This window comes from Engystomops pustulosus, chromosome 5 (genome assembly GCF_040894005.1).
Source record: "Engystomops pustulosus chromosome 5, aEngPut4.maternal, whole genome shotgun sequence".
NCBI lineage: Eukaryota > Metazoa > Chordata > Amphibia > Anura > Leptodactylidae > Engystomops > Engystomops pustulosus.
The window spans coordinates 108,606,961-108,634,603 of NC_092415.1; the positions used below are offsets into that span (position 1 = coordinate 108,606,961).

The following is a 27,643-nucleotide window of genomic DNA, read 5'->3' on the forward strand; positions in this document are numbered from 1 at the left end:
CCCCCTATGAAGAGACAGGGATCGGTTACCATGATAGCCAAACAGCAAAGACTGTCTGATTTTAACCCATGTAATACATGTATTTGCACATTGTAAAATATGTAGTCTTAAATGGCAGCATAAAGTAGACAACTAGGGTGAAAGTACTCGAAGGGGTCTAAAAATAAAAAGTTAAATAAAGAAATTAAAAATACTTAAAAATATAAATAAGAAATATACAGTATATTCCGGCGTGTAAGACGATCTGGTGTATTAGACGACCCCCCTACTTTCCTGTTAAAATATAGAGTTTAAGATATATTCGCCGTATAAGACTACCCCTTTTCCAACGCATACAAAACACCGATAAAAATTTAAAAAAAAACAGATTTGAATTTAACATGGTCCTTTTTTTAATTTAAATTCTTATGACATGCAGGAAAACTGTCGCTCATAAACATAAGGCATACAACAACAACATTACCATCGTCCATTTTACTGTAAATGTTACCATACTGTACCTTAAATTTTTATTTTATTCAATATTCCATGCCATGTACTCAGAAGCGGGAAAAAAATTCCAAATGCAATGAAAATGGTGAAAAAACGCATTTGCGCCATTTTCTTGTGGGCTTGGATATTACGTCTTTCACTGAGCGCCCCAAATGGCATGTCTACTTTATTCTTTGGGTCGGTACGATTAAGGGGATACCAAATTTGTATAGGTTTTATAATGTTTTCATACATTTACAAAAATGAAAACCTCCTGTACAAAAATTATTTTTTGGATTTTGCCAACTTCTGGCGCTAATAACTTTTTTATACTTTGGTGTACGGAGCTGTGGGTGGTGTCATTTTTTGAGAAATTTGATAATATTTTCAATGATATCATTTTTAGGACTGTACGACCTTTTGATCACTTATTATAGATTTTTTTGATATTTTTCAAAATGGCAAAAAAGTGCCATTTTTGACTTTGGGCGCTATTTTCCGTTACGGGGTTAAACGCATTGAAAAACCGTTATCATATTTTGATAAATCGGGCATTTTCGGACGCGTCAATACATGATGTGTTTATGATTTTTACTGTTTATTTATATTTATGTCAGTTCTAGGGAAAGGGGGGTGATTTGAAATTTTAGGTTTTTTTTATTATAATTTTTTTTTTTAACTTTTTTTTATTTTTATTTATACTATTTTTCAGACTCTCTAGGGTACTTTAACCCTAGGTTGTCTGATCGATCCTACCATATACTGCCATACTACAGTATGGCAGTATATGGGGATTTTCCTCATTCATTAGAATGTGCTATCAGCACATTGTAATGAAGGGGTTAAAACGAAATAGCCTCGGGTCTTCAGAAGACCCGAGGCTACCATGGAGACGGATCGCCGCCCCCGATGACGTCACGGGGAGCGGCGATCCCAGGTAAGATGGCGGCGCCCATGCGCCGCTATCTTTTTAAGGCTGCCGGCAGCTTTGCCGGCAGCCATCGCTGTGAAAACACCCGCGATCGGTGCTAGCAGTGATCGCGGGTGTTACCGGTAAGCCTTTGCTGCAATATGCAGCAGAGACTTACCGGCTATGGAGAGGGCTCAGCCCGTGAGCCCTCTACCATGCAGCGTGACCCGACCGCCGCCGTGAATACACGGCGGGCGGTCGCGATTACCGGCGTATAAGACGACCCCAGACTAGACAGAAGATTTTTCTGTCTTCAAAAGTCGTCTTTTACGCCGGAATATATACGGTAAATCACCCCCCTTTCCCTAAAACTGCTATAAATATAAATAAACAGTAAAAATATTTATGTTAAATATGTAAATATGTTAGGTATCGCTGTGTCCCAAAATGTCTGAGCTATCAAAATATACTGTATATACTCGAATATAATATACCACTATTAAATAAAAACCTATTGACGCAAGTATAAGCCTAGGGTGGGAAATGCATTGGTCACCGCCCCTCAGTATATAGCCAACCCCTGTATATATAGCCAACCCCTGTATATATAGCCTGCAGCCCGTGCCCCTAATATAATGCCTGTAGGAAAAAAACAAAAAGTGTACTCAACTTCCGAAGCCCCTCCCCCAGGAGATCCTCTTATATACATCAAAGCTCCGGCATCGGCTCAGTGTCCCCACGTGGTCTGTCGCAGGCACCATGTTGTTAGCCGCTCGCTGACATCATAGTGTGTGCCGATGCCGGTGACACTGAGCCGCGGTGACACTGAGCCGATTCCCGGGGCCCGGGTGGTTAGAAGAGGCCCTTTCGAGGGGGGGGGGGGGCGGGGGCGTCGGAAGGGGAGAACACTTTTTGTTTTTTTCTTTCTTGACTGGAGTATAAGCTGAGTTAGGGTTTTTTCAGCACAATTTTTGTGCTGAAAAACTCTGCTTATACTCTCATATATATACGGTATTAACGTTTTTTTTCCAGGCATTTTACCCTGTAACGGAAAATAGCGCCCAAATGAAACTTTTTTGAAAAATAGAAAAAAATTTCTATAAAAAGTGATCAAAAGGGCATACAGTCCTTAAAATCAAAATAAGGTTATCAAGTTGCAAAAAATGACACCACCCACAGTTCTGTACACCTAAGTATGAAAAAGTTATTAGTGCCGCAAAATGAAGAATTTTTTTTTTATACAGGTTTTAATTTTTTTTTTGTACGAAAACATAAAACCTACCATATATATATAATGTATAAATATAAAGTAAAATCCAGGGAATAAGAAGCTAAAGGAAGAACAGATCCTTCCATAGGGGGAAAGCAGCTGTATGTCTGTGTGATCGATTTAGAATCCTTGATTCTGATGCTAGATACCCTTTCAAACAGCAACATTTAAAGGAAACCTACCATTTGATTTGATGCATGATGAAGCAAACATGCCTTGAGAATGCTGTAGCTACACTGATGCAGGATCATATCTTGGTTAATCCGTGAGCAGAGTGGTTTTGCTTAAAAAACACTTATAACATTCAGGACTTTGGGAAAGCTGGGACAGCATGGCTGCCTCGATCAACACAGAGAAAAACTCACATGCTAGGAGAAGCGTGGAAGCAAGCACTAAAGGAGCCATAGAAGGGACAGAGCTTCATTATCATAATGTTATATCTGTTTTATCACCAAAACCACTCAGCACAGGGATTAACCAAGATAGGATTCTGCATCAGTGTAGTTACAGTATTCTCAAGGTATGTTTGCTTCATAATGCATCAAATGGTAGGTTTCCTTTAACCCCTTCCCGACATCGGATTCCCCCTTCCCCCCCAACGGGGCACTTACCGGGGGGTCCGCTGCTCGGATGGCAGCCGGGGGCCTCGTGATCTTGTCCGAGAGCCTGGTCCTGCCTCCTAGCACAGCATGCTCAGTGTGTTACATAACCCAGTGTAATACATCTGTAAAGTGGCTTCGGTGTTAAGGGGTTAAAATATAAACTAAAATTGGGATAATGGTGACCTTTAAAGAGACCGCAATCTCTAATTGAGAAATACTGTAAGATATGTATAACTGGATCAGCCATTAGGTCTGTATGACAATGTACTTCATACTAAAACATTTAGCTACCATATGTTAAAATGGGCTAGAGAGCACCACACCTTTTGTAGTGATGAATATTAGAAAAGTAGACTACTATTTTATATATCCTGTGCTACCTATCACGTTATAGTTTGGGACTAGGCCCGAAAGGTCAAATTTGTAATAGTTTATTGTGACTGATGTATGCAATTACAACTCTAGATTAAATCTGAACAAATCTCAAAAACTTCTCAAAATTATTACTGCCAATAATTTTCACAGTAAATGATGATTTTACCAATATTTTTTTCCTATATTTTTTTCTGACACATGGGGATTTTAGCGCTTTTGGCTTATTTCCAAAGTTCCAGTTGTGTATCAGAGGGCTCATCTACCTTGTTGATTGGATTTGTTGCCCAACCCTTCTGGGTGGTAATAGTACAGTCATGGGCAAAAGTTTTGAGAATGATACAAATGTTAATTTTTACAATGTCTACTGCATCAGGTTTTATAATGGCATAATTTGCATATACTCCAGAATGTTAGAAAGAGTGACCAGCTTAATAGCAATTAATTGCAAAGTCAATATTTGCCTAGAAAATGAACTTTTTCCCTAAAACACCTTTCAACTTAAAAGGAGCAGCTAACATCGTTTCAGTGATTGCTCCATTAACACAGGTGTGGGTGTTGATGAGGACAGGGCTGGAGATCAATCTGTCATGATTAAGTACCGTATATACTCTAGTATAAGCTGACCCGACTATAACCCGAGACCCCTAATTTTACCATCAAAAACTGGGAAAAACTACTCACTCGAGTATAAGCCGAGGGTGGGAAATGCATTGGTCAAACTCCCCCAGTAGTATACAGCCTGCCAGCCCTCAGTAGTATACAGCCTGCCCCTAGTAGTATACAGCCAGCCCCTAGTAGTATACAGCCAGCCCCTAGTAGTATACAGCCAGCCCCTAGTAGTATACAGCCAGCCCCTAGTAGTATACAGCCAGCCCCTAGTAGTATACAGCCTGCCCCCATGGCCCTTAAAAAAAAATAAACTTAAATACTCACCCTCCAATGTTAGCGCGGCTTACCGATGTCGGCACGTCCTGTCTCCTTTCTTCTCCGCGGCTCCTCTTCTTTCTTCCGGCATGGACGCGGCCATGTTTTCTTCTAGCATGCGCATACTATGACGCGGCCGCTGCTGACGTCATAGTATGCGCGGCCACTAAGAAAATATGGCCGCGTCCATGACAGAAGAGAGAAGAGCAGCCGCGGAGAAGAAAGAAGACAGGACGCGCCGACATCGGGGAGCCGCGCTGACATCGGAGGGTGAGTATTTAAGTTTATTTTTTTTGAGTGGGTAATTTTTGTAATAGACTCGTGTGCAAGCCGAGGGGAAGTTTTTCAGCACATTTTTTGTGCTGAAAAACTCGGCTTATACACGAGTATATACGGTAAGAATCACACCACTGGACACTTAAAAAGGAGGTTGTTGCTTGGCATCATTGTTTCTCTTCTGTTAACCATGGTTATCTCTAAAGAAATACGTGCAGTCATCATTGCACTGCACAAAACTGGCCTAACAGGGAAGAGTATCGCAGCTAGAAACATTGCACCTCAGTCAACAATCTATTGCATCATCAAGGAATTAAGGAGATAGGTTCCATTGTTGCCTAAAAAGGTTAGAGGGTGCCCAAGAAGAAACAGCAAACTCCAGGACCGTCTCTTAAAAGTGTTTCAGCTTCAGGATCGGGCTACCAGCAGTGCAGAGCTTGCTCAGGAATGGCAGCGGGCAGGTGTGAATGCATCTGCATGCACTGTGAGGCGGAGACTCTTGCAGCAAGGCCTGGTGTCAAGGAGGGCAGAAAGGAACCAATTATCTCCTGAAAAAACATCAGTGGACCCCAGTTTTCAGTGGACTGCTGAAAACTTGGGGTAAAGTCATTTTCTCTGATGAATCCCCTTTCTAATTGTTTGGAACATCTGGAAAACAGCTTGTTCGGAGAAGACAAGGTGAGCCATACCACCAGTCTTGTCTCATGCCAACTGTAAAGCATCCTGCAACTATTCATGTGTTGCTTCTCAGCCAAGGGAATCGGCTCTGTCACAGTCTTGCCTAAAAACACATCCATGAATAAAGAATGGTACCAGAATGTCCACCAAGAGCAACTTCTCCCAACCGTCCAAGAGCAGTCTGGTGATCAACAATGCCTTTTCCAGCATGATGGAGCACCTTGCTATAAAGCAAAGGTCATAACTAAATGGCTCAGGGAACAAAACATAGAGATTTTGGATCCATAGCCTGGAAATTCCCCAGATCTTAATCCCATTGAGAACTTGAGGTCAATCATCAAGAGACGGGTGGACAAACAAAAAGCAACAAATTGTGACAAAATGCAAGCATTAATAGTGCAAGCATGGACTGCTATCAGTCAGGATTTGGTCCAGAAGTTGATTGAGAGCCAGGGGGAATTGCAAAGGTCCTGAAGAAGGGTAAAAACTGCAAATATTGACTTGCTGCATTAACTCATTCTAACTGTCAATAAAAGCTTTTGTTACTCATAATATGATTGGACTTGTATTTCTGTATGTGATAAAAACATCTGACAAACACACATAAAACCAGAGGGCAACAGTTCATGTGAAAATATATTTGTTTCATTCTCAAAACTTTTGGCCATGACTGTACATTAAGGGTTAAAGACTGAAAATGTTAATAATTTTCCCTTCTGTCCCATCCCAAAAGAGTATAAAATTATACATTTGTGTAGATAAAGTATTATATATCCAAGATCTCTGAAGCACTATTAATAAAACTACATTTTGAGCAAAAAGCTTTTTTAGAACAATAATATTATATTAGTACATTTATTATTTTTTCTTGTGTGTCTTTACTATTCTTTAGCTTTCCACAAAGGAGACCTAGAAATCCTCATTGATGAACAGGGTAAGATCCAGACAGAACCAATAAGGAACGTGTCTGTACCTGACTCAGTTTGTGCAGAGGGAGCTTCCCCCAACAGTATAAAAAAGGGTAATGCTACCAGAATAAATGTACAGATCTGGGCTTAAAAAAAAATGTTATTTTTATTTTTTGAAATTCGAGGTTTCTTATCTCCTCACAGAGTAGTATAAGTTTAACTCCAAATACTGTACAATTGATAGGCTGATTTCAGTGTTCTTTGTGAAGGATTTATTTAATATATTACTTTTTTACGGCTTCATCATATAGATAAGATGCAGCCAACAACTAATAAGGTAAATTAAAAAAAAAAAAATCTTTATTTTTCAGATAATTAAAAAGCAATACTCTCCTGTATCTTTCAATACATAGGCTTTATCTTGTGTCATCTTAAAGTTTACATCTTCAGCCATGTTTCTGACATTTTATATACCAGTAGTTAAAAAAAAAAAGTTTAAATAGACACCATTCCACCAAGTCCAACTTATTTTTCTAGTGTTGATCCAGAGAAAGGGGCAAAACCCCCTCTAGGACGGACACAATCAACCCTAAGGCTAACTGCACACATTGCAGATACCTAGCAGATTTTGCTTTAAAAAATCTGCAGTACAGGCGGTCCCCTACTTAAGAACACTCGACTTACATACGACCCATAGTTACAAACGGACCTCTGGATATTGGTAATTTATTTTACTTTAGTCCTAAGCTACAATAAACAGCTATAACAGTTATCACAGGTGTCTGTAATGAAGCTTTAGTGTTAATATTTTTAAAATCCAATTGTCACAGAGACCAAAAAAGTTCTGGCTGGGATTACAATGATAAAATATACAGTTCCGATTTACATACAAACTCAACTTAAGAACAAACCTACAGACCCTATCTTGTATGTAACCCGGGGACTGCCTGTATAGTACATCACCATTAACCGGTTAAGGCCCTTTCCTGTTTTTTCATGTCCATTTTTCACTCCCCACCTTCTAAAATCTATAACTTTTTTACTTTTACACGTAAAGAGCTGGGCTTGTTTTCTACATAACAAATTGCACTTCATACTGATGGTATTAAATATTCCATGCCATGTACTTGGAAGCGGGAAAAAAATTCCAAATGCAGTGAAAATGATGAAAAAAATGCATTTGCGCCATTTTCTTGTGGGCTTGGATATTACGCCTTTCACTGAGCACCCCAAATGACACATCTGCTTTATTCTTTGGGTACGATTAAGGGGATACCAAATTTGTATAGGTTTTATGTTTTCATACATTTACAAAAATTAAAACCTCCTGTACAAAAATTATTTTTTTGATCTTGCCATCTTCTGGCACTAATAACTTTTTTATACTTTGGTGTACGGAGCTGTGGGTGGTGTCATTTTTTGCGACATTTTGAAAATATCTTCAATGATATAATTTTTTGGACTCTATGACCTTTTGATCACTTTTTACAGATTTTTTAATATTTTTCAAAATGGCAAAAAAGTGCCATTTTCTACTTTGGGCGCTATTTTCCGTTACAGGGTTAAACGCATTGAAACACCATTAAAATGTTTTGATAGATCGGGCATTTTCGGATGCGTCGATACCTAATGTGTTTATGATTTTTACTGTTTATTTATATTTATGTCAGTTCTAGGGAAAGGGGGTGATTTTTTTTTTTTTTTACTTTTTTTTTTTTTTCCTTTATACTACTTTTCAGACTCCCTAGGATACTTTAACCATAGGTTGTCTGATCGATCCTATCAGTACAGCAGTATATGGGGATTTTCCTCCTCATTCATTACAATGTGCATTCAACACATTGTGATGAAGGGGATAAAACGAAATCGGGAGCGGCGATCCGTCTCAATGGTGACCATGGAGACAGATTGCCGCTCCCCGATTACGTCACGGGGAGCGACGATCCCAGGCAAGATGGCGGCGCTGCTATCTTTTTGAGGCTGCCAGCAGCTTTGCTGGCAGCCATCGCTGTGATAACACCCGCGATTGGTTCTAGCACCAATCGCGGGTGTTACCGGTAAGTCTTTGCTGCAATATGCAGCAAAGACTTACCGGCTATGGAGAGGGCTCAGCCCGTGAGCCCCCTCCATGCAGCGGGACCCGACCGCCGCCGTGAATACACAGCGGGTGGTCGCGAATCAGTTAAAGTGAATGTCATATTGAAAACTAATGTAGACAATGCAAATTGTTGATAGGTGCAGGAAATAAAATGATGATCATATGTTACTTTGTCACAGATTTTTGTGTGCATTTTCTTTACTTTGAAGTCTATGGGAGAGTGAAAATCTGCATCAAATTCATATAGATTTTGCTCAGCCTGAAGGGATGGGGAATAAGTAAAATCTGCATAAAAAAACATGTATATTGGATGCAGGTTTTCCGCATGACAATCCACAGCGTGTGCAGATGGCCTTAACAAGGGACAGATTTCTTCTTGACTAAAAATTGAGAATCAGAAACATTTCCCTCCAGAAGTCCAACTCCCACACCTTGTAACAGATCTGTTGTGCCCAACGTTCATTCTTGGATTGGTCATAACTATCAATGGCATTTTTTTGTTCAAATAAACTATAACCCTTTTTAAAATGGAACCTGTCACCAGTTAGGTTATTCTTATATGATAACAGGTTCCAATACTCTCTGGCATGTTGATAAAAAAAAAATCATTTGTGGGGGGGGGGGGGGGGGCAGTTCTTTTGAATTTTTTTAACAAATTCTATTTAAACCAAATAAAACCATTTATTCTTTATTATAGCACACAGTAAAAGCTGTAGAAACAAATCCAGGCGATCCCAGTGTGTTTTCATGTGTTGTTTTTTTTTTTTTTTGTCAATGCCACAGTTTTTGGAATTTTTTTCCAGCTTCCCAGTACATGACATGGAATATCAAATACTGTCACAAGGAAGTACAATTTATTACAAAGAAATACAGTGGGAGCGAAAAACAAATGTAAATTGGAAAAAAATCCATTAACATCACAGGGTTTCAAATCTGGGCCAGATTTTTATCCACTGCAAGTGAAGCTTTCTACTGAATAACACCAAGCAGAGATTTAGAAAACCGTGATTTGTTGATACAAGAAGTATACAAGAAACTTTTATAATGTTTTCATTATACATATAACACATTTTACTGTTTGCATTTGTGTGTTTCTAAATTTTTTGGGATTTGCGTTCATGTAATTTTTGTAGATAACTCTGTTAAATCGAGTTGATTTTTACCCCTCTGTGACGAAACGTGGCTTTTCTGGTACACAAGGTCAATTATTTATCGTTTTATAGACACTTCCTGAAAGCATGGGTTCTGGGAGACGCAGGAAGTGAGATAGAGTTGTCCACACAACCTCTTTATATGGTACAACACTATCTCATAACTGCTCAAAGACCCCTTTCACTAGCCTCAATAAAACAGAACATTATTAGCCCAGTAGGCAGTCCCCAGCTCACATTTGATATAAGCCCAGCCCGTAACATGGTTATAATGAGTGAGGAGCCAATCTGGTAGCATGTATAACTGAGACACGGACGTGGAGATTTTATATAAATTTTATATTTAATATATTTAAGGGCACACAGTACACACAATGCATCCACCGTACAGACCAAAAGTTTGGACACACCTTCTCATTCAAAGAGTTTTCTGTATTTTCATGCCTATAGAAAAATGTATATTCACACTGAAGGCATCAAAACTATGAATTAACACATGTGGGATTATACACTTAAAGGAAACCTACCATTTGATTTGATGCACTATGAAGCAAACATACCTTGAGAATTCTGTAGCTACACTTATGCAGGATCATATCTTGGTTAACCCCTGAGCTGAGTGGTTTTGCTGAAAAAACAAATTATAAAACATTCAGGACCTTGGGAAAACCCGGTCAGCATAGCTGCCTAGATCACGGAGCTTGTAATTACAAATCTAGGTTAGTTAAGCATGATTAATCAACCTGAGCTGGATCAGTCATTCACAGCAGCTGGAGGATGGTGCAGCAATTGATTATTCTGTCTTGCAGGGAGAACAGTGATTGCAACATATTCTCCTGCAGAGAAAAAGTCACAAGCTAGGACAAGCGCTGAAGGAGCCATAGAAGCATGACAGCTTCATTATCATAATGCTATATCAGTTTTATCCGCAAAACCACTCAGCACAGGGATTAACCAGGATTTAATCCTGCATCAGTGTAGCTACAGCATTATCAAGGTATGTTTGCTTCATAATGCACCAAATCAAATGGTAGGTTTCCTTTAACAAAAAAAGTGTGACAACTGAAAATATGTCTTATATTCTAGATTCTTCAAAGTAGCCACCTTTTGCTTTGATTACTGCTCTGCACACTCTTGGCATTATCTTGATGAGCTTCAAGAGGTAGTCACCTGAACTGGTCTTCCAACAGTCTTGAAGGACCAAGAGATGCTTAGCACTTGTTGGTCCTTTTGCCTCCACTCTGCTGTCCAGCTCACCCCAAAAATCTCGATTGGGTTCAGATCTGGTGACTGTGGAGGCCAGATCATCTGGCGTAGTATCCCATCACTCTCCTTCTTTGTTAAATAGCCCCTACACAGCCTGGAGGTGTGTTTGGCATCATTTTCCTGTTGAAAAATAATTGATGGTCCAACTAAATGCAAAATCATGAAAATAATTCTAGTCTCATTGGATTCAGCTAAATCCCTGGATCACATTGATACCAGACATGATAGATTTTCTATGCTCCCATTTAGAGATATTTAGATCTCTGTGTCCAAGAATGCTAGAACCTAGTTAAACGTTAGCGTTAGCCTGGCTATCCAGATTCCAAAAATGTATCTGGCCTTGGGTTTTGATGGATTATAACTCTATTAATGTCCTTAACTGACATATTGATCTGGGATTATATGACCTTTTGCCTGAAAGTGGAAGAAAAGCTTTTGAAACAGTCGGTGCCAGCACGCTTTAGGAAATCTTTTGAGTCTATACATCCTGAAGAGTTAATGACACCATAGCCCCCTCCTCCAGGTATATGTATTTTCCTATATTTTCATCACACCCTCTTATTGAGGTTTTTTGTAAGGCTCAAATGCTTCTTCTGAACCCTCTGTCTCCAGTCTCTTAGCAGCTCATTTGCATACAGTTTTTCATACTGGTGGTAGATGTCCTTTAAGGAAAATTGAACACATGGATTAGTAGTTTTAACCTAAGCATATTTACACACCAGTGTGTGCCTCCTGAAACAGGATACATTCTTTATGTAGCTGTTAAAGCAGGGGTGTTAACTAATTTTTCACTGGGGGCCACATCAGCCTTATGGTTGCCTTAAAAGGGCTCAAATGTCATTTTAGTAGGCCTTGTGTTTGACACCCGTGTGTTAAAGGAAATCTACCACTAGGATGCAGATGTGTGCCCCCCTCTGGCAGGATCTGCTCTTCTGTTAGCTTCTTAGACTCATTTACATTTATTTTTTTGTAAAAACAAGGTAATAAAGGGGTTCCAGGCTCCATAGAGCTCGTTTGCATATTTTTAAAATCCCTTTTTCTGTAAAAAATTGGATCCTGTCAGAGGGGCCACATACTAGCATTTAAGGGCTCTTAGTGTGTAATACTTTATCTTGGTGGTAGATTTCCTTTAAAGGATATTAAAATGATTTTTTAAATATGCAAATAAACCTCAGCTGTCATCGGCAGGGAAGGCCATAGCCCGCATGAATGAAGGAGGGCATGAATTATTAGCACACGTCGACGTGACATACATAGGAGGCCCCGAGACTCATTTACTTATTTTTTACTTACTTTTTGACAAAAAAAAAAAAAAAAGCCATTCACAGCTAAATGAAGAGCAATTACTGTTTCAGGGGGCACACGCCAGCATGTAAGTATGCTCGGGTCATAAACCACTAGAGCATGTGGTTGATTTCCCTTCTGAGGGTTCATATGAAGCATTTCTGGCTTTCAATCTCTTATTTCCTTGAAGACTTTGGATACAACCAAATGGATTCGTGGTTTTAAATAAAGCATAGTTACATGCTGGTGTTTGCGCCCTGAAACAGTATCTATGCTAATGGAAAAAAAAAATGTTTGTGAAAAACATTCTTGTTTCTTCATTTCTATTTTTCAGTCCCCACCATCAAAAATCTTTTAACTTTTTAAATTTTCATGTACAGAGCTGATGCCTGTTCAGCTCGAGATCTGAGCCGAACCGGCATCCTGATACACGGGGTGCCGCCTGTAACTAATAGCCTACACCTCAGTGTAACACCCGTCACTCCGACCACGGCATGTAACCTGCCTTTGGTGGGGCGCCGATAGTTGCTATGGCAGCCCTGGGGTCCGATCAGGACCCCAGAGTTGCCTGTAGGCACTGTTTGAAAAATAGCGTCTGTGACGTCATCTTAAAGGCACAGTGTCAGCCTATGCATGTCTACAAACTGACACTGTTAATACCCGGCAATACATCAGTACAATACAATCAGATGATTACTTGCTCATGTCCCATGGTGGAAATAGTAAAAAAAAAAAAAAAGTTATTCAATAATAAAGTAATAAATCAATAAAAATGCCCATAAGCCCCATAACATTTAAAGAGACATATAGACCACAAAAAGTCTTAATCATAACTCAAACCCCACGTATATTGTATCACAGCTTCCGTAACAACCTGTAGAATAAAAGTAAATTATTATTGAACCCGCACGATGAACGCCATTAAAATAAAATGGGTGATTATGAAAATTATGACTTTTACCTATACAATCCCACAAAAAATGCTATAAAAAGTGATTTAAAAACATATGTACTCCAGTATGATGCTGTTGAAAAGTACAACATGACCCGCAAAAAAACAAGCCATCAACTTTGTCCATAGCCAAAAAATTAAAAATGTTATGCCACTTGGAAGACGGCAATGCAAAAATGATAGATTTTTCCCACATTAGGGTTTTATTTGACAAATTTAGTAAAACATATGAAAAAATATTCATGTATGGTATCCCCGTAATCATATTGAACCATAGAATAAAGATAACATGGTTATTAGGTGATACCATGAACACCAAAGTAAAAAATCCAGAGGGCACTACTCCTGGCCTCAAAAAAGTTCCAAAATTTTCAACAATAGGAGATAAAATCCCCAAACTGGTAACACTGGAAAAAGCATCTCATCCCGCAAAAAAATAAAATGCCAATAACAAAAAAGCGAAAATTTTATAGTCTATGAAAGGTAGCAACGGGAAAACTAAAATCTTGGCATAAAACAAGTAACCCCCACATGTGCAGAGCAAATTGTAAGATGGGTTTTCTCTTTATCTTTTGAATATGTGTAAATTTTAGGGCTAGATGAGCGTATAACCTACAAAATTAGACCATTATAAATTTCACCTCCATTTTGATTTGATCTGAAGATGAAGATCTCAAGGGGTTAACAATCTTCCTAAAAGCTGTTTCTGATAGTTTAAGGGGTGCAGATTTGAAAATGGGCTGATTATATATTCGATTTATAAGCCACGTGACATCAAAATAAATTATTCTGACATTTAAAAAAATATGAAAATGTAAAGTAGACATATTGGAAATGTTATTCAGTAACTTATTTAGGTGGTTAATCTATTTGCCTGAAAACACAATGATTTTGAATTTCGAAAATGGCAATTCATAAAATTCATAATTTTTTCTTTTTTTTTGTAAATAAACTTGTCAGCCAAAATTAACAACATGTGGGGAAAAAAAACAATCTCAGAATCGCTTTGATAAGTAACAGTGTTCAAAAGTTATAACCATATAAAGCGATGCAAGTCAGAATCCAAAAAATGGGGCTGAGCCTTAAGCTATAAAATGGCTGCATCCTTAAGGGGTAAGGACACAGCCTGTTTGTACATTAAGGATGAGCCCTTTTTTACAAAAACTTGACCAGTGTCTCTTTCTGTAATAATAACTTTTCAACACCTTAACATACACTCACCAGCCACTTTATTAGGTACACCTGTCCAACTGCTCGTTAACACTTAATTTCTAATCAGCCAATCACATGGCAGCAACTCAGTGCATTTAGGCATGTAGACATGGTCAAGACAATCTCCTGCAGTTCAAAACGAGCATCAGTATGGGGAAGAAAGGTGATTTGAGTGCCTTTGAACGTGGCATGTTTGTTGGTGCCAGAAGGGCTGGTCTGAGTATTTCAGAAACTGCTGATCTACTGGGATTTTCACGCACAACCATCTCTAGGGTTTACAGAGAATGGTCCAAAAAAGAAAAAACATCCAGTGAGCGGCAGTTCTGTGGGCGGAAATGCCTTGTTGATGCCAGAGGTCAGAGGAGAATGGGCAGACTGGTTCGAGCTGATAGAAAGGCAACAGTGACTCAAATCGCCACCCGTTACAACCAAGGTAGGCAGAAGAGCATCTCTGAACGCACAGTACGTCGAACTTTGAGGCAGATGGGCTACACCCAGCAGAAGACCACACCGGGTGCCACTCCTTTCAGCTAAGAACAGGAAACTGAGGCTACAATTTGCACAAGCTCTCTCGATTTCTGCTGCGACATTCGGATGGTAGAGTCAGAATTTGGCGTCAACAACATGAAAGCATGGATCCATCCATCCTTGTATCAACAGTTCAGGCTGGTGGTGGTGGTGTCATGGTGTGGGGAATATTTTCTTGTCACTCTTTGGGCCCCTTGGTACCAATTGAGCATCGTTGCAACGCCACAGCCTACCTGAGTATTGTTGCTGACCATGTCCATCCCTTTATGACCACAATGTACCCAACATCTGATGGCTACTTTCAGCAGGATAATGCGCCATGTCATAAAGCTGGAATCATCTCAGACTGGTTTCTTGAACATGACAATGAGTTCACTGTACTCAAATGGCCTCCACAGTCATCAGATCTCAATCCAATAGAGCATCTTTGGGATGTGGTGGAACAGGAGATTCACATCATGGTTGTGCAGCCGACAAATCTGCGGCCACTGTGTGATGCCATCATGTCAATATGGACCAAAATCTCTGAGGAATGCTTCCAGCACCTGGTTGAATCTATCCCACGAAGAATTGTGAGACATCGTAGTCTATGTTAGTGGTATCATTTCACTGATTAATAATTTAGGAAAAATTTTAAAAGAATTACAATTTTCAAAGTTTCAAACTTTCTAGATAAAAAGTCATACCTTAATTTTTTTGGTAGAAACTAGAGATGAGCGAACATATTCGTCCGAGCTTGATGCTCGTTCGAGCATTAGCGTACTCGAAACTGCTCGTTGCTCGGACGAATACTTCGCCCGCTCGAGAAAATGGCAGCTCCCGCCGTTTTGCTTTTTGGCGGCCAGAAACAGAGCCAATCACAAGCCAGGAGACTCTGCACTCCACCCAGCATGACGTGGTACCCTTACACGTCGATAGCAGTGGTTGGCTGGCCAGATCAGGTGACCCTGGGATAGACTAGCCCCTGCCCGCGCTGCTCGGATCATTCTGTGTCTGGATGCCGCTAGGGAGAGAGCTGCTGCTGGTCAGGGAAAGCGTTAGGGTGTTCTATTAGAATAGTGTTAGGCAGGAGTGATTCAACAAGAACCCAACAGCCCTTCTTAGGGCTACAATAACGTTATACTTTTTTTTTTTTTTTTTTGCTTGTGGCTGGGCATGCTGGCACTAGTAGTGCAGCTAGTACCATATTGTGAGGAATTTGCAGGGGGACTTGCTACCGTTGTGTTTAGCTCTTAGTGACACACATATCCACCTCAAACACCAAAGTGGGAAAATTTATTAGGGGTTTGATTTCAATTAGGCACAGTCTGGCAGTTTCTTTTTATTTTACGTTTATTTTTTCATAACTCAGCGTCATCTCATCAGTGTGCTTTCATACTTGGCTAGAAAATAGCCAAAGGAGAATCCAAACGGCTTACTTACGCCTACAATAGCGTTATATATATTTTATTTCTGGTTGATCTGCTGGTGGCTGTCCTTGCTGCAGTGCATATACTAGCCAATTGTCAGGAATTTGGAGTGAGACTTGCGACCGCTGTGTTTAGCGCTTAGTGACGCACATATCCATCGCAAAGACCGAAGTGGGAAAATTTATTAGGGGTTGGATTTCAATTAGGCACAGTCTGCCATTTCCTTTTTATTTTACGTTTATTTTTTCATAACTCAGCGTCATCTCATCAGTGTGCTTTCATACTTGGCTAGAAAATAGCCAAAGGAGAATCCAAACGGCTTACTTACGCCTACAATAGCGTTATATATATTTTATTTCTGGTTGATCTGCTGGTGGCTGTCCTTGCTGCAGTGCATATACTAGCCAATTGTCAGGAATTTGGAGTGAGACTTGCGACCGCTGTGTTTAGCGCTTAGTGACGCACATATCCATCGCAAAGACCGAAGTGGGAAAATTTATTAGGGGTTGGATTTCAATTAGGCACAGTCTGCCATTTCCTTTTTATTTTAAGTTTATTTTTTCATAACTCAGCGTCATCTCATCTGGCATAGCAGTGTGCTTTCATACTTGGCTAGAAAATAGCCATAGCAATAGGATAGCATTGTTTGGTTTTAAAAACTAAAAAACACAAAAAAAACACAAAAAAAAGTTAAAAAAAAGTAAAAAAAAATTAAAGTTATAACTTTCATTTTCAAAATGTTTAACCCGAGGGCTAGGGGTAGAGGACGAGGGCGGGGACGTGGGCGTCCAACTACTGCAGGGGTCAGAGGCCGTGGTCCTGGGCGGGGTGAGACACCACCTGCTGATGAAGGAGCAGGGGAACGCCGCAGAGCTACACTCCCTAGGTTCATGTCTGAAGTTACTGGGACTCGTGGTAGAGCACTGTTGAGGCCAGAACAGTGCGAACAGGTGATGTCGTGGATTGCCGACAATGCTTCGAGCAATTTGTCCACCAGTCAGTCTTCCACGCAGTCCACCCATGTCACCGAAATCGGCACTCCTCCAGCTCCTGCACCTCAGCCTCCTCCCCCCCAGTCTGCCCCCTCCCTGGAAAATTTGGCATTTGAACTGGCATACTCTGAGGAACTGTTTTCTGGACCCTTCCCACAGTCACAAACCACTTGTCCGGTTGCTGCTGAGCAATTTTCCGATGCCCAGGTTTTCCACCAGTCGCAGTCTGTGGGTGATGATGACCTTCTTGACGTAGTGGAAGAAGTGTGTAAAGAGGTATCCGACGATGAGGAGACACGGTTGTCAGACAGTGGTGAAGTTGTTGTCAGGGCAGGAAGTCCGAGGGGGGAGCAGACTGAGGGATCGGAGCATGATGAGGTGACAGACCCAAGCTGGGTTGAGAGGCCGGGTGAACACAGTGCTTCTGAGACGGAGGAGAGTCCTCGACCAGAACAGGTTGGAAGAGGCAGTGGTGGGGCCAGACGGAGAGGCAGGGCCAGAGCAGGTGCATCAGCGCCAAATGTGTCACGTAGTGAAGCTCCCGTGGCGAGGGCTCCCGCGGCGAGGGCTAGATTTTCAGAAGTCTGGAGGTTCTTTAAGGAAACACCGGATGACCGACGGACTGTGGTGTGCAACCTTTGCCAAACCAGGATCAGCAGGGGTTCCACCACTACTAGCTTAACTACCACCAGTATGCGCAGGCATATGAATGCTAAACACCCCACTCAGTGGCACCAAGCCCGTTCACCTCCGGCCGTGCATACCACTGCTCCTTCCCCTGTTTCAGCTGATAGTCAGCCCCCTGCCCAGGACCCTGGCACAAAAACCCCATCGTCGCCTCCACGATCCTCCACAGCATCCACCAGCGTTCAGCTCTCCATACCCCAGACGCTGGAGCGGAAACGGAAATATAGTGCAACCCACCCGCACGCCCAAGCCCTTAATGTCCACATCTCCAGATTGCTTAGCCTGGAGATGCTGCCCTATAGGCTAGTAGAGACCGAGGCCTTTCGCAACCTCATGGCGTCGGCCGCCCCTCGGTATTCGGTCCCCAGCCGCCACTACTTTTCCCGATGTGCCGTCCCAGCCCTGCACCAGCACGTGTCAGACAACATCATCCGTACCCTGACCAACGCCGTTTCTGACAAGGTCCACCTGACCACGGACACGTGGACGAGTGCTGCCGGGCAGGGCCACTATATATCGCTGACGGCACATTGGGTTAACTTGGTGGAGGCTGGGACCGAGTCTGACCCTGCGGCTGGTCATATACTGCCGTCGCCGAGGATTGCGGGGCCTACCTCGGTCCAGGTCTTTCAGGCCTACTATGCCTCCTCCTCCTCCCACCCCTCCTCGACCTCCACCTCCGAACTACCATCCGTGGGCATGCCGCCATCAGTCGGTAGCTCTAGGCACAGCAGCAGTGCCGTCGCTAAGCGACAGCAGGCGGTGCTCAAACTGCTGAGCCTAGGCGATAAAAGGCACACCGCCCAAGAACTATTACAGGGCATCACGGCGCAGACTGATCTGTGGCTGGCACCGCTGAACCTGAAGCCAGGCATGGTTGTGTGTGACAACGGCCGTAACCTGGTGGCGGCTCTGCAACTCGGCAGACTGACACATGTGCCATGCCTGGCCCATGTGTTAAATCTGATAGTTCAGCGTTTCCTCAAGACATACCCCAATCTGTCTGATTTGCTCACGAAGGTGCGCCGCATCTGTGCGCATTTCAGGAAGTCCAGCACAGATGCTGCCACTCTCAGGGCAGCGCCGCCTCCAACTGCCCGCTCGCCGACTGTTGTGCGACGTGCCCACGAGATGGAATTCAACATTAACCATGTTATCCAGAGTTTACCAGCAGCGCAGAACGATTGTAGACTGCCAGATGTCAACTTCCACCAGAACTGGTAGTCAGGTCAGTCAGCTTCCTCAAGTCTACAATGAGGAGTGGACGTGGATGTCTGATATCTGTCAGGTGCTGAGTAACTTCGAGGAGTCAACACAGATGGTCAGTGGCGATGCCGCCATCATCAGCCTCACCATCCCGCTGCTTGGCCTGTTGAAAAACTCTCTGGTCAGCATGAAGTCGGAAGCTTTGCGCTTGTCACAAGAGACGGGGGAAGAAGATTCCCTTGTTGATAGCCAAAGCACCCTCAGGTCTGTTTCTCAGCGCATATCGGAGGAGGTGGAGGTGGAGGAGGATGAGGAGGAAGAGGAGGAGAATGTTGGCGAGACACAAGAGGACACCATTGTTGAGTCCTTCACTGTTCAGCGTGTATGGGCAGAAGAAGAGGAGTTGGAGGAGTTGGAGGAGGAGGAAATGGACAGTCAGGCCAGTGAGGGGAGTGAATTCTTACGCGTTGGTACTCTGGCGCATATGGCAGATTTCATGCTAGGCTGCCTATCCCGTGACCCTCGCGTTCAAAGAATTTATTCCAGCACCGATTACTGGGTATTCACTCTCCTGGACCAACGGTACATGCAAAATCTTTCCACTCTCATCCCTGGAGAGGAAAGGAGTGTGAGAATGCATGAATACCAGCAGGCCCTGGTGCACAAGCTGAAACACTATTTCCCTTCTGACAGCACTAGCGGCAGAGTGCGTAGTTTTGCGGGACAAGTAGCGAGGGAGAGTAGGCGAGCAGGCAGCTTGTCCAGCACTGGCAAGGGTACGCTTTACAAGGCTTTTGCCAGCTTTATGTCACCCCAGCAAGACACTGTCACCTGTCCCCAGTCTCGGCAGAGTAGGGCTGATCTTTACAGAAAGATGGTGAGGGAGTACGTAGCTGACCATACCATCGTCCTAAATGATCACACAGCTCCCTACAACTACTGGGTTTCAAAGCTGGACATGTGGCACGAACTGGCGCTGTACGCCTTGGAGGTTCTTGCCTGCCCTGCCGCTAGCGTCTTGTCCGAGCGGGTTTTCAGTGCAGCTGGTGGCATCATCACCGATAAGCGTACACGCCTGTCGACTGACAGCGCTGAAAGGCTGACGCTTATTAAGATGAATAAAGCCTGGATTTCTCATAATTTACAATCTCCACCAGGTGAAGGAAGCTCAACCTGAATAATTTATCCACTCCTCCTCCTCCTCATTTTCCTCCTTCTCCTCCTCTTTGTACACTAAAGCAGAGGAAACTGGCTATTTTTTGACAGGGCCCACTGGCTCTAGCTATAGTACTTTATGCATTCAATTTTTCTGGAGGGCCACCTACCTGCTCCTCTGGTTTGAAAACTTTTTTGGACTGCCACATACAGGCACTCAATCTATTCCATTTTTCTGGAGGGCCACCTACCTGCTCCTCTGGTTTGAAAACTTTTTTGGACTGCCACATACAGGCACTCAATCTATTTCATTTTTCTGGAGCGCCACCTACCTGCTCCTCTGGTTTGAAAACTTTTTTGGACTGCCACATACAGGCACTCAATCTATTTCATTTTTCTGGAGGGCCACCTACCTGCTCCTCTGGTTTGAAAACTTTTTTGGACTGCCACATACAGGCACTCAATCTATTTCATTTTTCTGGAGGGCCACCTACCTGCTCCTCTGGTTTGAAAACTTTTTTGGACTGCCACATACAGGCACTATCCAAATTAAATTGTCTCCATAGCAGCCTCCACACGTTGTCTCCATTGCTACCTCCAAAAGTCGTCCATATAGCTGCCTCCATACATCGTCCCCTTATCAAACGAGGTGTGTCAGGCAGAAATTTGGGTTGTTTTCATGGATTCCACATCAAAGTTGTTAACTTTGTCGCCACCCTGCTGTGTTATCCACAAAATATACTGGCAAACTTTTATCATTTACCAATATTATTTCAGCGCTTCTTGCGCATCTGTTTACATTCCCCTCACCCGCCATATCCTAAACTTATAAGAACGCTACTACACTTGATCTTATACAAAAGGTTCTCTTAGAAGTGCTGTTTGGGGAGTAGCCTAGAGACAGGGGCTTAGATTGGCGAAAGCTCGCCTGGCAGCGGAGCGCCAGCTCCATGCGCATCATGCGCTTCTTGCGCATCTGTTTACATTCCCCTCACCCGCCATATCCCAAACTTATAAGAACGCTACTACACTTAACTTGGTGGAGGCTGGGCCCGAGTCTGACCCTGGGGCTGGTCATATACTGCCGACGCAGAGGATTGCGGGGCCTACCTCGGTCCAGGTCTCAAAGGCCTAGTATACCTCCTCCTCCTCCCACCCCTCCTCCACCTCCTCCGAATTACCATCCGTGGCCATGGCGCCATCAGTCGGTAGCTCTAGGCACAGCAGCAGTGCCGTCGCTAAGCGACAGCAGGCGGTGCTCAAACTGCTGAGCCTAGGCGATAAAAGGCACACCGCCCAAGAGCTATTACAGGGCATTCCACATCAAACTTGTTAACTTTGTCGCCACCCTGCTGTGTAATCCACAAAATATACTGGCAAACTTTTATCATTTACCGATATTATTTCAGCGCTTCTTGCGCATCTGTTTACATTCCCCTCACCCGCCATATCCCAAACTTATAAGAACGCTACTACACTTGATCTTATACAAAAGGTTTTTAGAAGTGCTGTTTGGGGAGTAGCCTAGAGACAGGGGCTTGGATTGGCGAAAGCTCGCCTGGAAGCGGAGCGCCAGCTCCATCCCAAGATCCAACTAACATAGTTTTAACTGCAGCACCTTTAATCTACTACTAGTTCACTGCCTCCATACATGGTCCCCTTATCAAACGAGCTGTGTCAGGCAGAATTTTGGGTTGTTTTCATGGCTTCCATGTTAACTTTGTCACCACCCTGCTGTGTAATCCACAAAATATACTGGCAAACTTTTATCATGTACCGATATTATTTGAGCACTTCTTGCTCACCTCCTTTGGTTCCTCTCTGCCACCCATTGGTTTGAAGCCTGAGTCCATTTAGGGTATGTCGCCATGCCACTCTCTAGCCTGCCGCTGCCTCTGCATGCCGTCCCCTATAGTGTCAGGGTCAATTATTGGATGTTTTAGATGCTATCTTGCTTCATTCTGTCACTCTGTCATGGCCATGCTGTTGCCCATAATTTTGGCATAATGGTGCATTTAAGCAGCCTCAGAGGCATCCATGCAAGCTGCCCCTGCTGTTTCCTGTCCATTTCCGTGGTGTTTCCATCCTTTTCTGAGGTTCCCAGGTGTTTGGCCAAGCTTCCCTGTGCAGAGCCTTGGTCCCCTTGAAAAATGCTCGAGTCTCCCATTGACTTCAATGGGGCTCGTTATTCGAGACGAGCACTCGAGCATCGGGAAAAGTTCGTCTCGAATAACGAGTACCCGAGCATTTTAGTGCTCGCTCATCTCTAGTAGAAACCTTTTGCCATTTGTCTTTTTATTTTCAGAATTTGTTATAAGTTTCCAATTTTACGGATGTTAAAAGGTTTATAGTTTTAATAGGAAGTTTCATTTTCAAGAGATTTGAAAAACACAATTTTTGGTGAACAATTTAGTTTGAACAAAAAGTACAAAAAGGAAGGTAACATATGTTCCTTGCCAACATATGTTCCTTGCCACATCCACCATGTGAAGCTAAAGATGAGTACAACTGGTAGATCAAATAAAATATAACTTTTAAAAGAAATATCATAAAAATCTAATGGACAAACCATAAGAAAAAATGTGGCATTAAAAACACACTATCCGCAGATAGCCTTGAGATGCCCCATATGTGCATGCTACAGAGGGCATCTACTGGCACACAAACCCCTACCAACTTAGAGCACTATAAATGGTATCGTACCTGTAAGTATGATGTTTGAATCATGATACTGTCAGTCAAGAGGACACCAGAGGGCGATTAGGAAGATGAGATCCCTCCGGCCAGAGAGTTGTTGTGGGGTTCTTCAGTGACTTCACTTGTTGGTTAGGGTGCAACTAAACTCAGTAATAATTCCCTTAATTTTGCTGTCTAATCTAATAGTCAGCTCACCAAGTCAGGTATCTATACTATCGGATTATATGCAGACAATGTGATCATTATCTGCCCAGATCCAATGAGATCCATGTCTAGATTGAGGGAGGTTCTAGATGAGTATGCGGAGGTCTCCCTTTATAAACCGAACAAAAAAAAAAAGTCTGAAATAATTTCGATTCATACTTCCAAGACTGAAAGCCTTGCAATAAAAACTGCTTTTAAATTTGTTTGGCCTACGAAGGGAATAGAATATTTGGGAGGTTTAATCGATTGAAAAGATTATTAAATTAAATATGAAAAAACTTATGGTAAAATTAACAGGGGAACTGGATAAACTTGCCAGACTACCCATCTCGTGGGTCGCAAGATACAACTTAGTAGATTAGATTTAGTTAGATTCAGTTAGATTTCCTTTGGAATATTGGAGACAATTACAAAAATTGTTTTTTAAATTTATATGGGCAGGTAAGGCATCGCGATAAATAGAAAAACAATGATAACATCAATAGAGAAAGGTGGGATGGGAGTCCCCGATATTGTATATCATAAGGCAGCAATTATCGAACAAATTAAGTGCTTTTGGGATAACAAACATAACAACGTCTGGACAACAATAGAAGATTACGGTAAAAGGGGCTATTTTATTAAAATACTTGGCCTCATTTAGGTTAGAACTAGAGATGAGCGAACACACTCGTCCGAGCTTGATGCTCGTTCGAGCATTAGCGCACTCGTAACTGCTCGTTGCTCGGACGAATACTTCGCCAGCTCGAGAAAATGGCATCTCCCGCCGTTTTGATTTTTGGCGGCCAGAAACAAAGGCCAATCACAAGCCAGGAGACTCTGCACTCCACCCACCATGACGTGGTACCCTTACACTCGATAGCAGTGGTTGGCTGGCCTGATCAGGTGACCCTGGAATAGACTAGCCCCTGCCCGCGCTGCTCCCATCATTCTGTGTCTGGATGCCATTAGGGAAAGAGCTGCTGCAGGGATAGCGTTAGGCTGTTATATTAGCATACTGTTAGGCAGGAGTCAGTCTACAAGAACCCAACAGCCCTTGTTAGGGCTAGAATAGCGTTATATTTTATTTTTTTTTTGTTTGCTTGTGGCTGGCCTTGCTGGCACTAGTAGTGCAGCTAGTACCATATTGTGACGAATTTTCATGGAGACTTGCGAACGTTATATTTAGCTCTTAGTGACACACACAGATCCATCTCAAACACCTAAGTGGGACAATTTATTAGGGGTTTGATTGAATTAGGCACAGTCTGCTTTTTCTTTTTTTTTTTACTTTTCTTTTTTTTTTATAACTTAAAGTCATCAGGCACAGCACAAAATCCAGTTGTGTGCTGTCAGTGTAGGTTAGAAACTAGCCATAGCAATAGGATAGCATCGTTTTATTAAACAAAAAAACTAAAAAAAAACTAAAAAAAAATTTACAGTTTAGACTTTAATTTTGAAAATGTTGAACCCGAGGGCTAGGGGTAGAGGACGAGGGCGTGGACGTGGGTGTCCAACTACTGCAGGGGTCAGAGGCCGAGGTCCTGGGCGGGGTGAGACACCACCTGCTGATGAGGGAGCAGGGGGAACGCCACAGAGCTACACTCCCTAGGTTCATGTCTCAAGTTACTGGGACTCGTGGTAGAGCACTGTTGAGGCCAGAACAGTGCGAACAGGTGATGTCGTGGATTGCGGACAATGCTTATAGCCATTTGTCCACCAGTCAGTCTTCCACGCAGTCCACCCATGTCACCGAAATCAGCACTCCTCCAGCTCCTCCACCTCAGCCTCCTTCCCCCCAGTCTGCCCCCTCCCAGGAAAATTTGGCATTTGAACCGGCAACTGTTTTCTGGACGCTTCCCAAAGTCACAAACCACTTGTCCGGTTGCTGCTGAGCTCTTTTCCGATGCCCAGGTTTTCCACCGGTCGCAGTCTGTGGGTGATGATGACATTGTTGACGTAGTGGAAGAAGTGTGTAAAGAGGTGTCGGACTATGAGGAGACACGGTTGTCAGACAGTGGTGAAGTTGTTGTCAGGGCAGGAAGTCCGAGGGGGGAGCAGCCTGAGGGATCGGAGGATGATGAGGTGACAGACCCAAGCTGGGTTGATAGGCCGGGTGAACACAGTGCTTCTGAGACGGAGGCGAGTCCTTGATGAGAACAGGTTTGAAGAGGCAGTGGTGGGGCCAGACGGAGAGGCAGGGCCAGAGCTGGTGCATCAGCGCCAAATGTTTCACGTAGTGAAGCTCACGTGGCAAGGGCTAGATTTTTGGAAGTCTGGAGGTTCTTTAAAGAAACACCGGATGACCGACGGACTGTGGTGTGCAACCTGTGCCACACCAGGATCAGCAGGGGTTCCACCACTACCAGCTTAACCACCACCAGTATGTGCAGGCATATGAATGTTAAACACCCCACTTAATGGAACCAAGGCCGTTCACCTCCGGCCGGGCACACCACTGCTCCTTCCCCTGTGTCACCTGCTGCCTCTGCTAGTCAGGCCCCTGCCCAGAACCCCGGCCCAAACACCTCCCGTGCGAAAACCACACCTTCGCCTCCACGATCCTCCATAGCATCCACCAATGTCTCCATGTGCAGCGTTCAGCTCTCCATTCCCCTAAACGCTGGAGTGCAAGAGGAAGTACAGTGCAACCCACCCACACGCCCAAGCCCTCAACGTCCACATCTCCAAACTGCTTAGCCTGGAGATGCTGCCCTATAGGCTGATAGAGGCCTTTCACAACCTCATGGCGGCGGCCGCCCCTCGGTATTCGGTCCCCAGCCGCCACTACTTTTCCCGATGTGCCTTCCCAGCTCTGCACCAGCACGTGTCAGACAACATCATCAGTGCCCTGACCAACGCCGTTTCTGACAAGGTCCACCTGACCACGGACACGTGGACGTGTGCTGCCGGGCAGGGACACTATATATCGCTGACGGCACATTGGGTTAACTTGGTGGAGTCTGACCCTGGGGCTGGTCATATTCTGCCGACGCCGAGAATTGCGGGGTCTACCTCGGTCCAGGTCTCTCAGGCCTACTATGCCTCCTCCTCGTCCCATATTCGATAAAAGGCACACCGCCCAAAAGCTATTACAGGGCATCACGGCGCAGACTGATCTGTGGCTGGCACCGCTGAACCTGAAGCCAGGCATGGTTGTGTGTGACAACGGCCGTAACCTGGTGGTGGCTCTGCAACTGCCCGCTCACCGACTGTTGTGCGACGTGCCCACGAGGTGGAATTCAACATTAACCATGTTATCCAGAGTTTACCAGCAGCGCAGAGCGATTGTAGACTGCCAGATGTCAACTTCCACCAGAACTGGTAGTCAGGTCAGTCAGCTTCCTCAAGTTTACAATGAGGAGTGGAGGTGGATGTCTGATATCTGTCAGGTGCTGAGTAACTTTGAGGAGTCAACACAGATGGTCAGCGGCGATGCCGCCATCATCAGCCTCACCATCCCGCTGCTTGGCCTGTTGAAAAACTCTCTGGTCAGCATGAAGTCAGAAGCTTTGCGCTCGTCACAAGAGACGGGGGAAGAAGATTCCCTTGTTGATAGCCAAAGCACCCTCAGGTCTGTTTCTCAGCGCATATCGGAGGAGGATGAGGAGGAGAATGTTGGTGAGACAGAAGAGGGGAGCATTGCTCAGACCTTCACTGTTCAGCGTGTATGGGCAGAAGAAGAGGAGTTGGAGGAGGAAGAAATGGACAGTCAGACCAGTGAGGGGAGTGAATTCTTGGTTTTGGGACTCTGGCACATATGGCAGATTTCATGCTATCCCGTGACCCTCGCATTCAAAGAATTTATTCCAGCACCGATTACTGGGTATTCACTCTCCTGGACCCACGGTACAAGCAAAATCTTTCCACTCTCATCCCTGGAGAGGAAAGGAGTGTAAGAAAGCATGAATACCAGCAGGCCCTGGTGCACAAGCTGAAACAGTATTTCCCTTCTGACAGCACTAGTGGCAGAGGGTGTACTTCTGCGGGACAAGTAGCGAGGGAGAGTAGGCGAGCAGGCAGCTTGTCCAACACTGGCAGGGGTACGCTTTACAAGGCCTTTGCCAGTTTTATGTCACCTCAGCAAGAAACTGTCACCTGTCCCCAGTCTCGGCAGAGTAGGGCTGATCTTTACAGAAAGATGGTGAGGGAGTACGTAGCTGACCATACCATCGTCCTAAATGATCACACATTTCCTTACAACTACTGGGTCTCAAAGCTGGACATGTGGCACGAACTGGCGCTGTACGCCTTAGAGGTTCTTGCCTGCACTGCCGCAAGCGTGTTGTCTGAGCGGGTTTTCAGTGCAGCTGGTGGCATCATCACCGATAAGCGTACACCCCTGTCGACTGACAGCGCTGACAGGCTGACGCTTATCAAGATGAATAAAGCCTGGATTTCTCAGGATT

The 27,643-nt window shown here is 43.6% G+C and overlaps 1 protein-coding gene across 16 annotated transcripts in view; it reads left to right on the forward strand.

Annotated features, from left to right (window-relative positions):
- The window catches only part of MSANTD3 (Myb/SANT DNA binding domain containing 3), a 105,216-nt gene that overhangs the window by 65,678 nt on the left and 11,895 nt on the right, over window positions 1-27,643 (forward strand). For 12 of the 16 annotated variants that reach the window (XM_072152878.1, XM_072152861.1, XM_072152868.1 and 9 more), the window contains one exon: window positions 6,399-6,527. The exons of 2 other annotated variants lie outside the window; for them this stretch is intronic. In XM_072152878.1, the coding sequence (XP_072008979.1) occupies window positions 6,399-6,527 (129 nt within the window). The remainder of the gene's footprint in view (window positions 1-6,398; window positions 6,528-27,643) is intronic. 2 more of the 16 variants (XM_072152869.1, XM_072152876.1) reach the window with 1 other exon arrangement.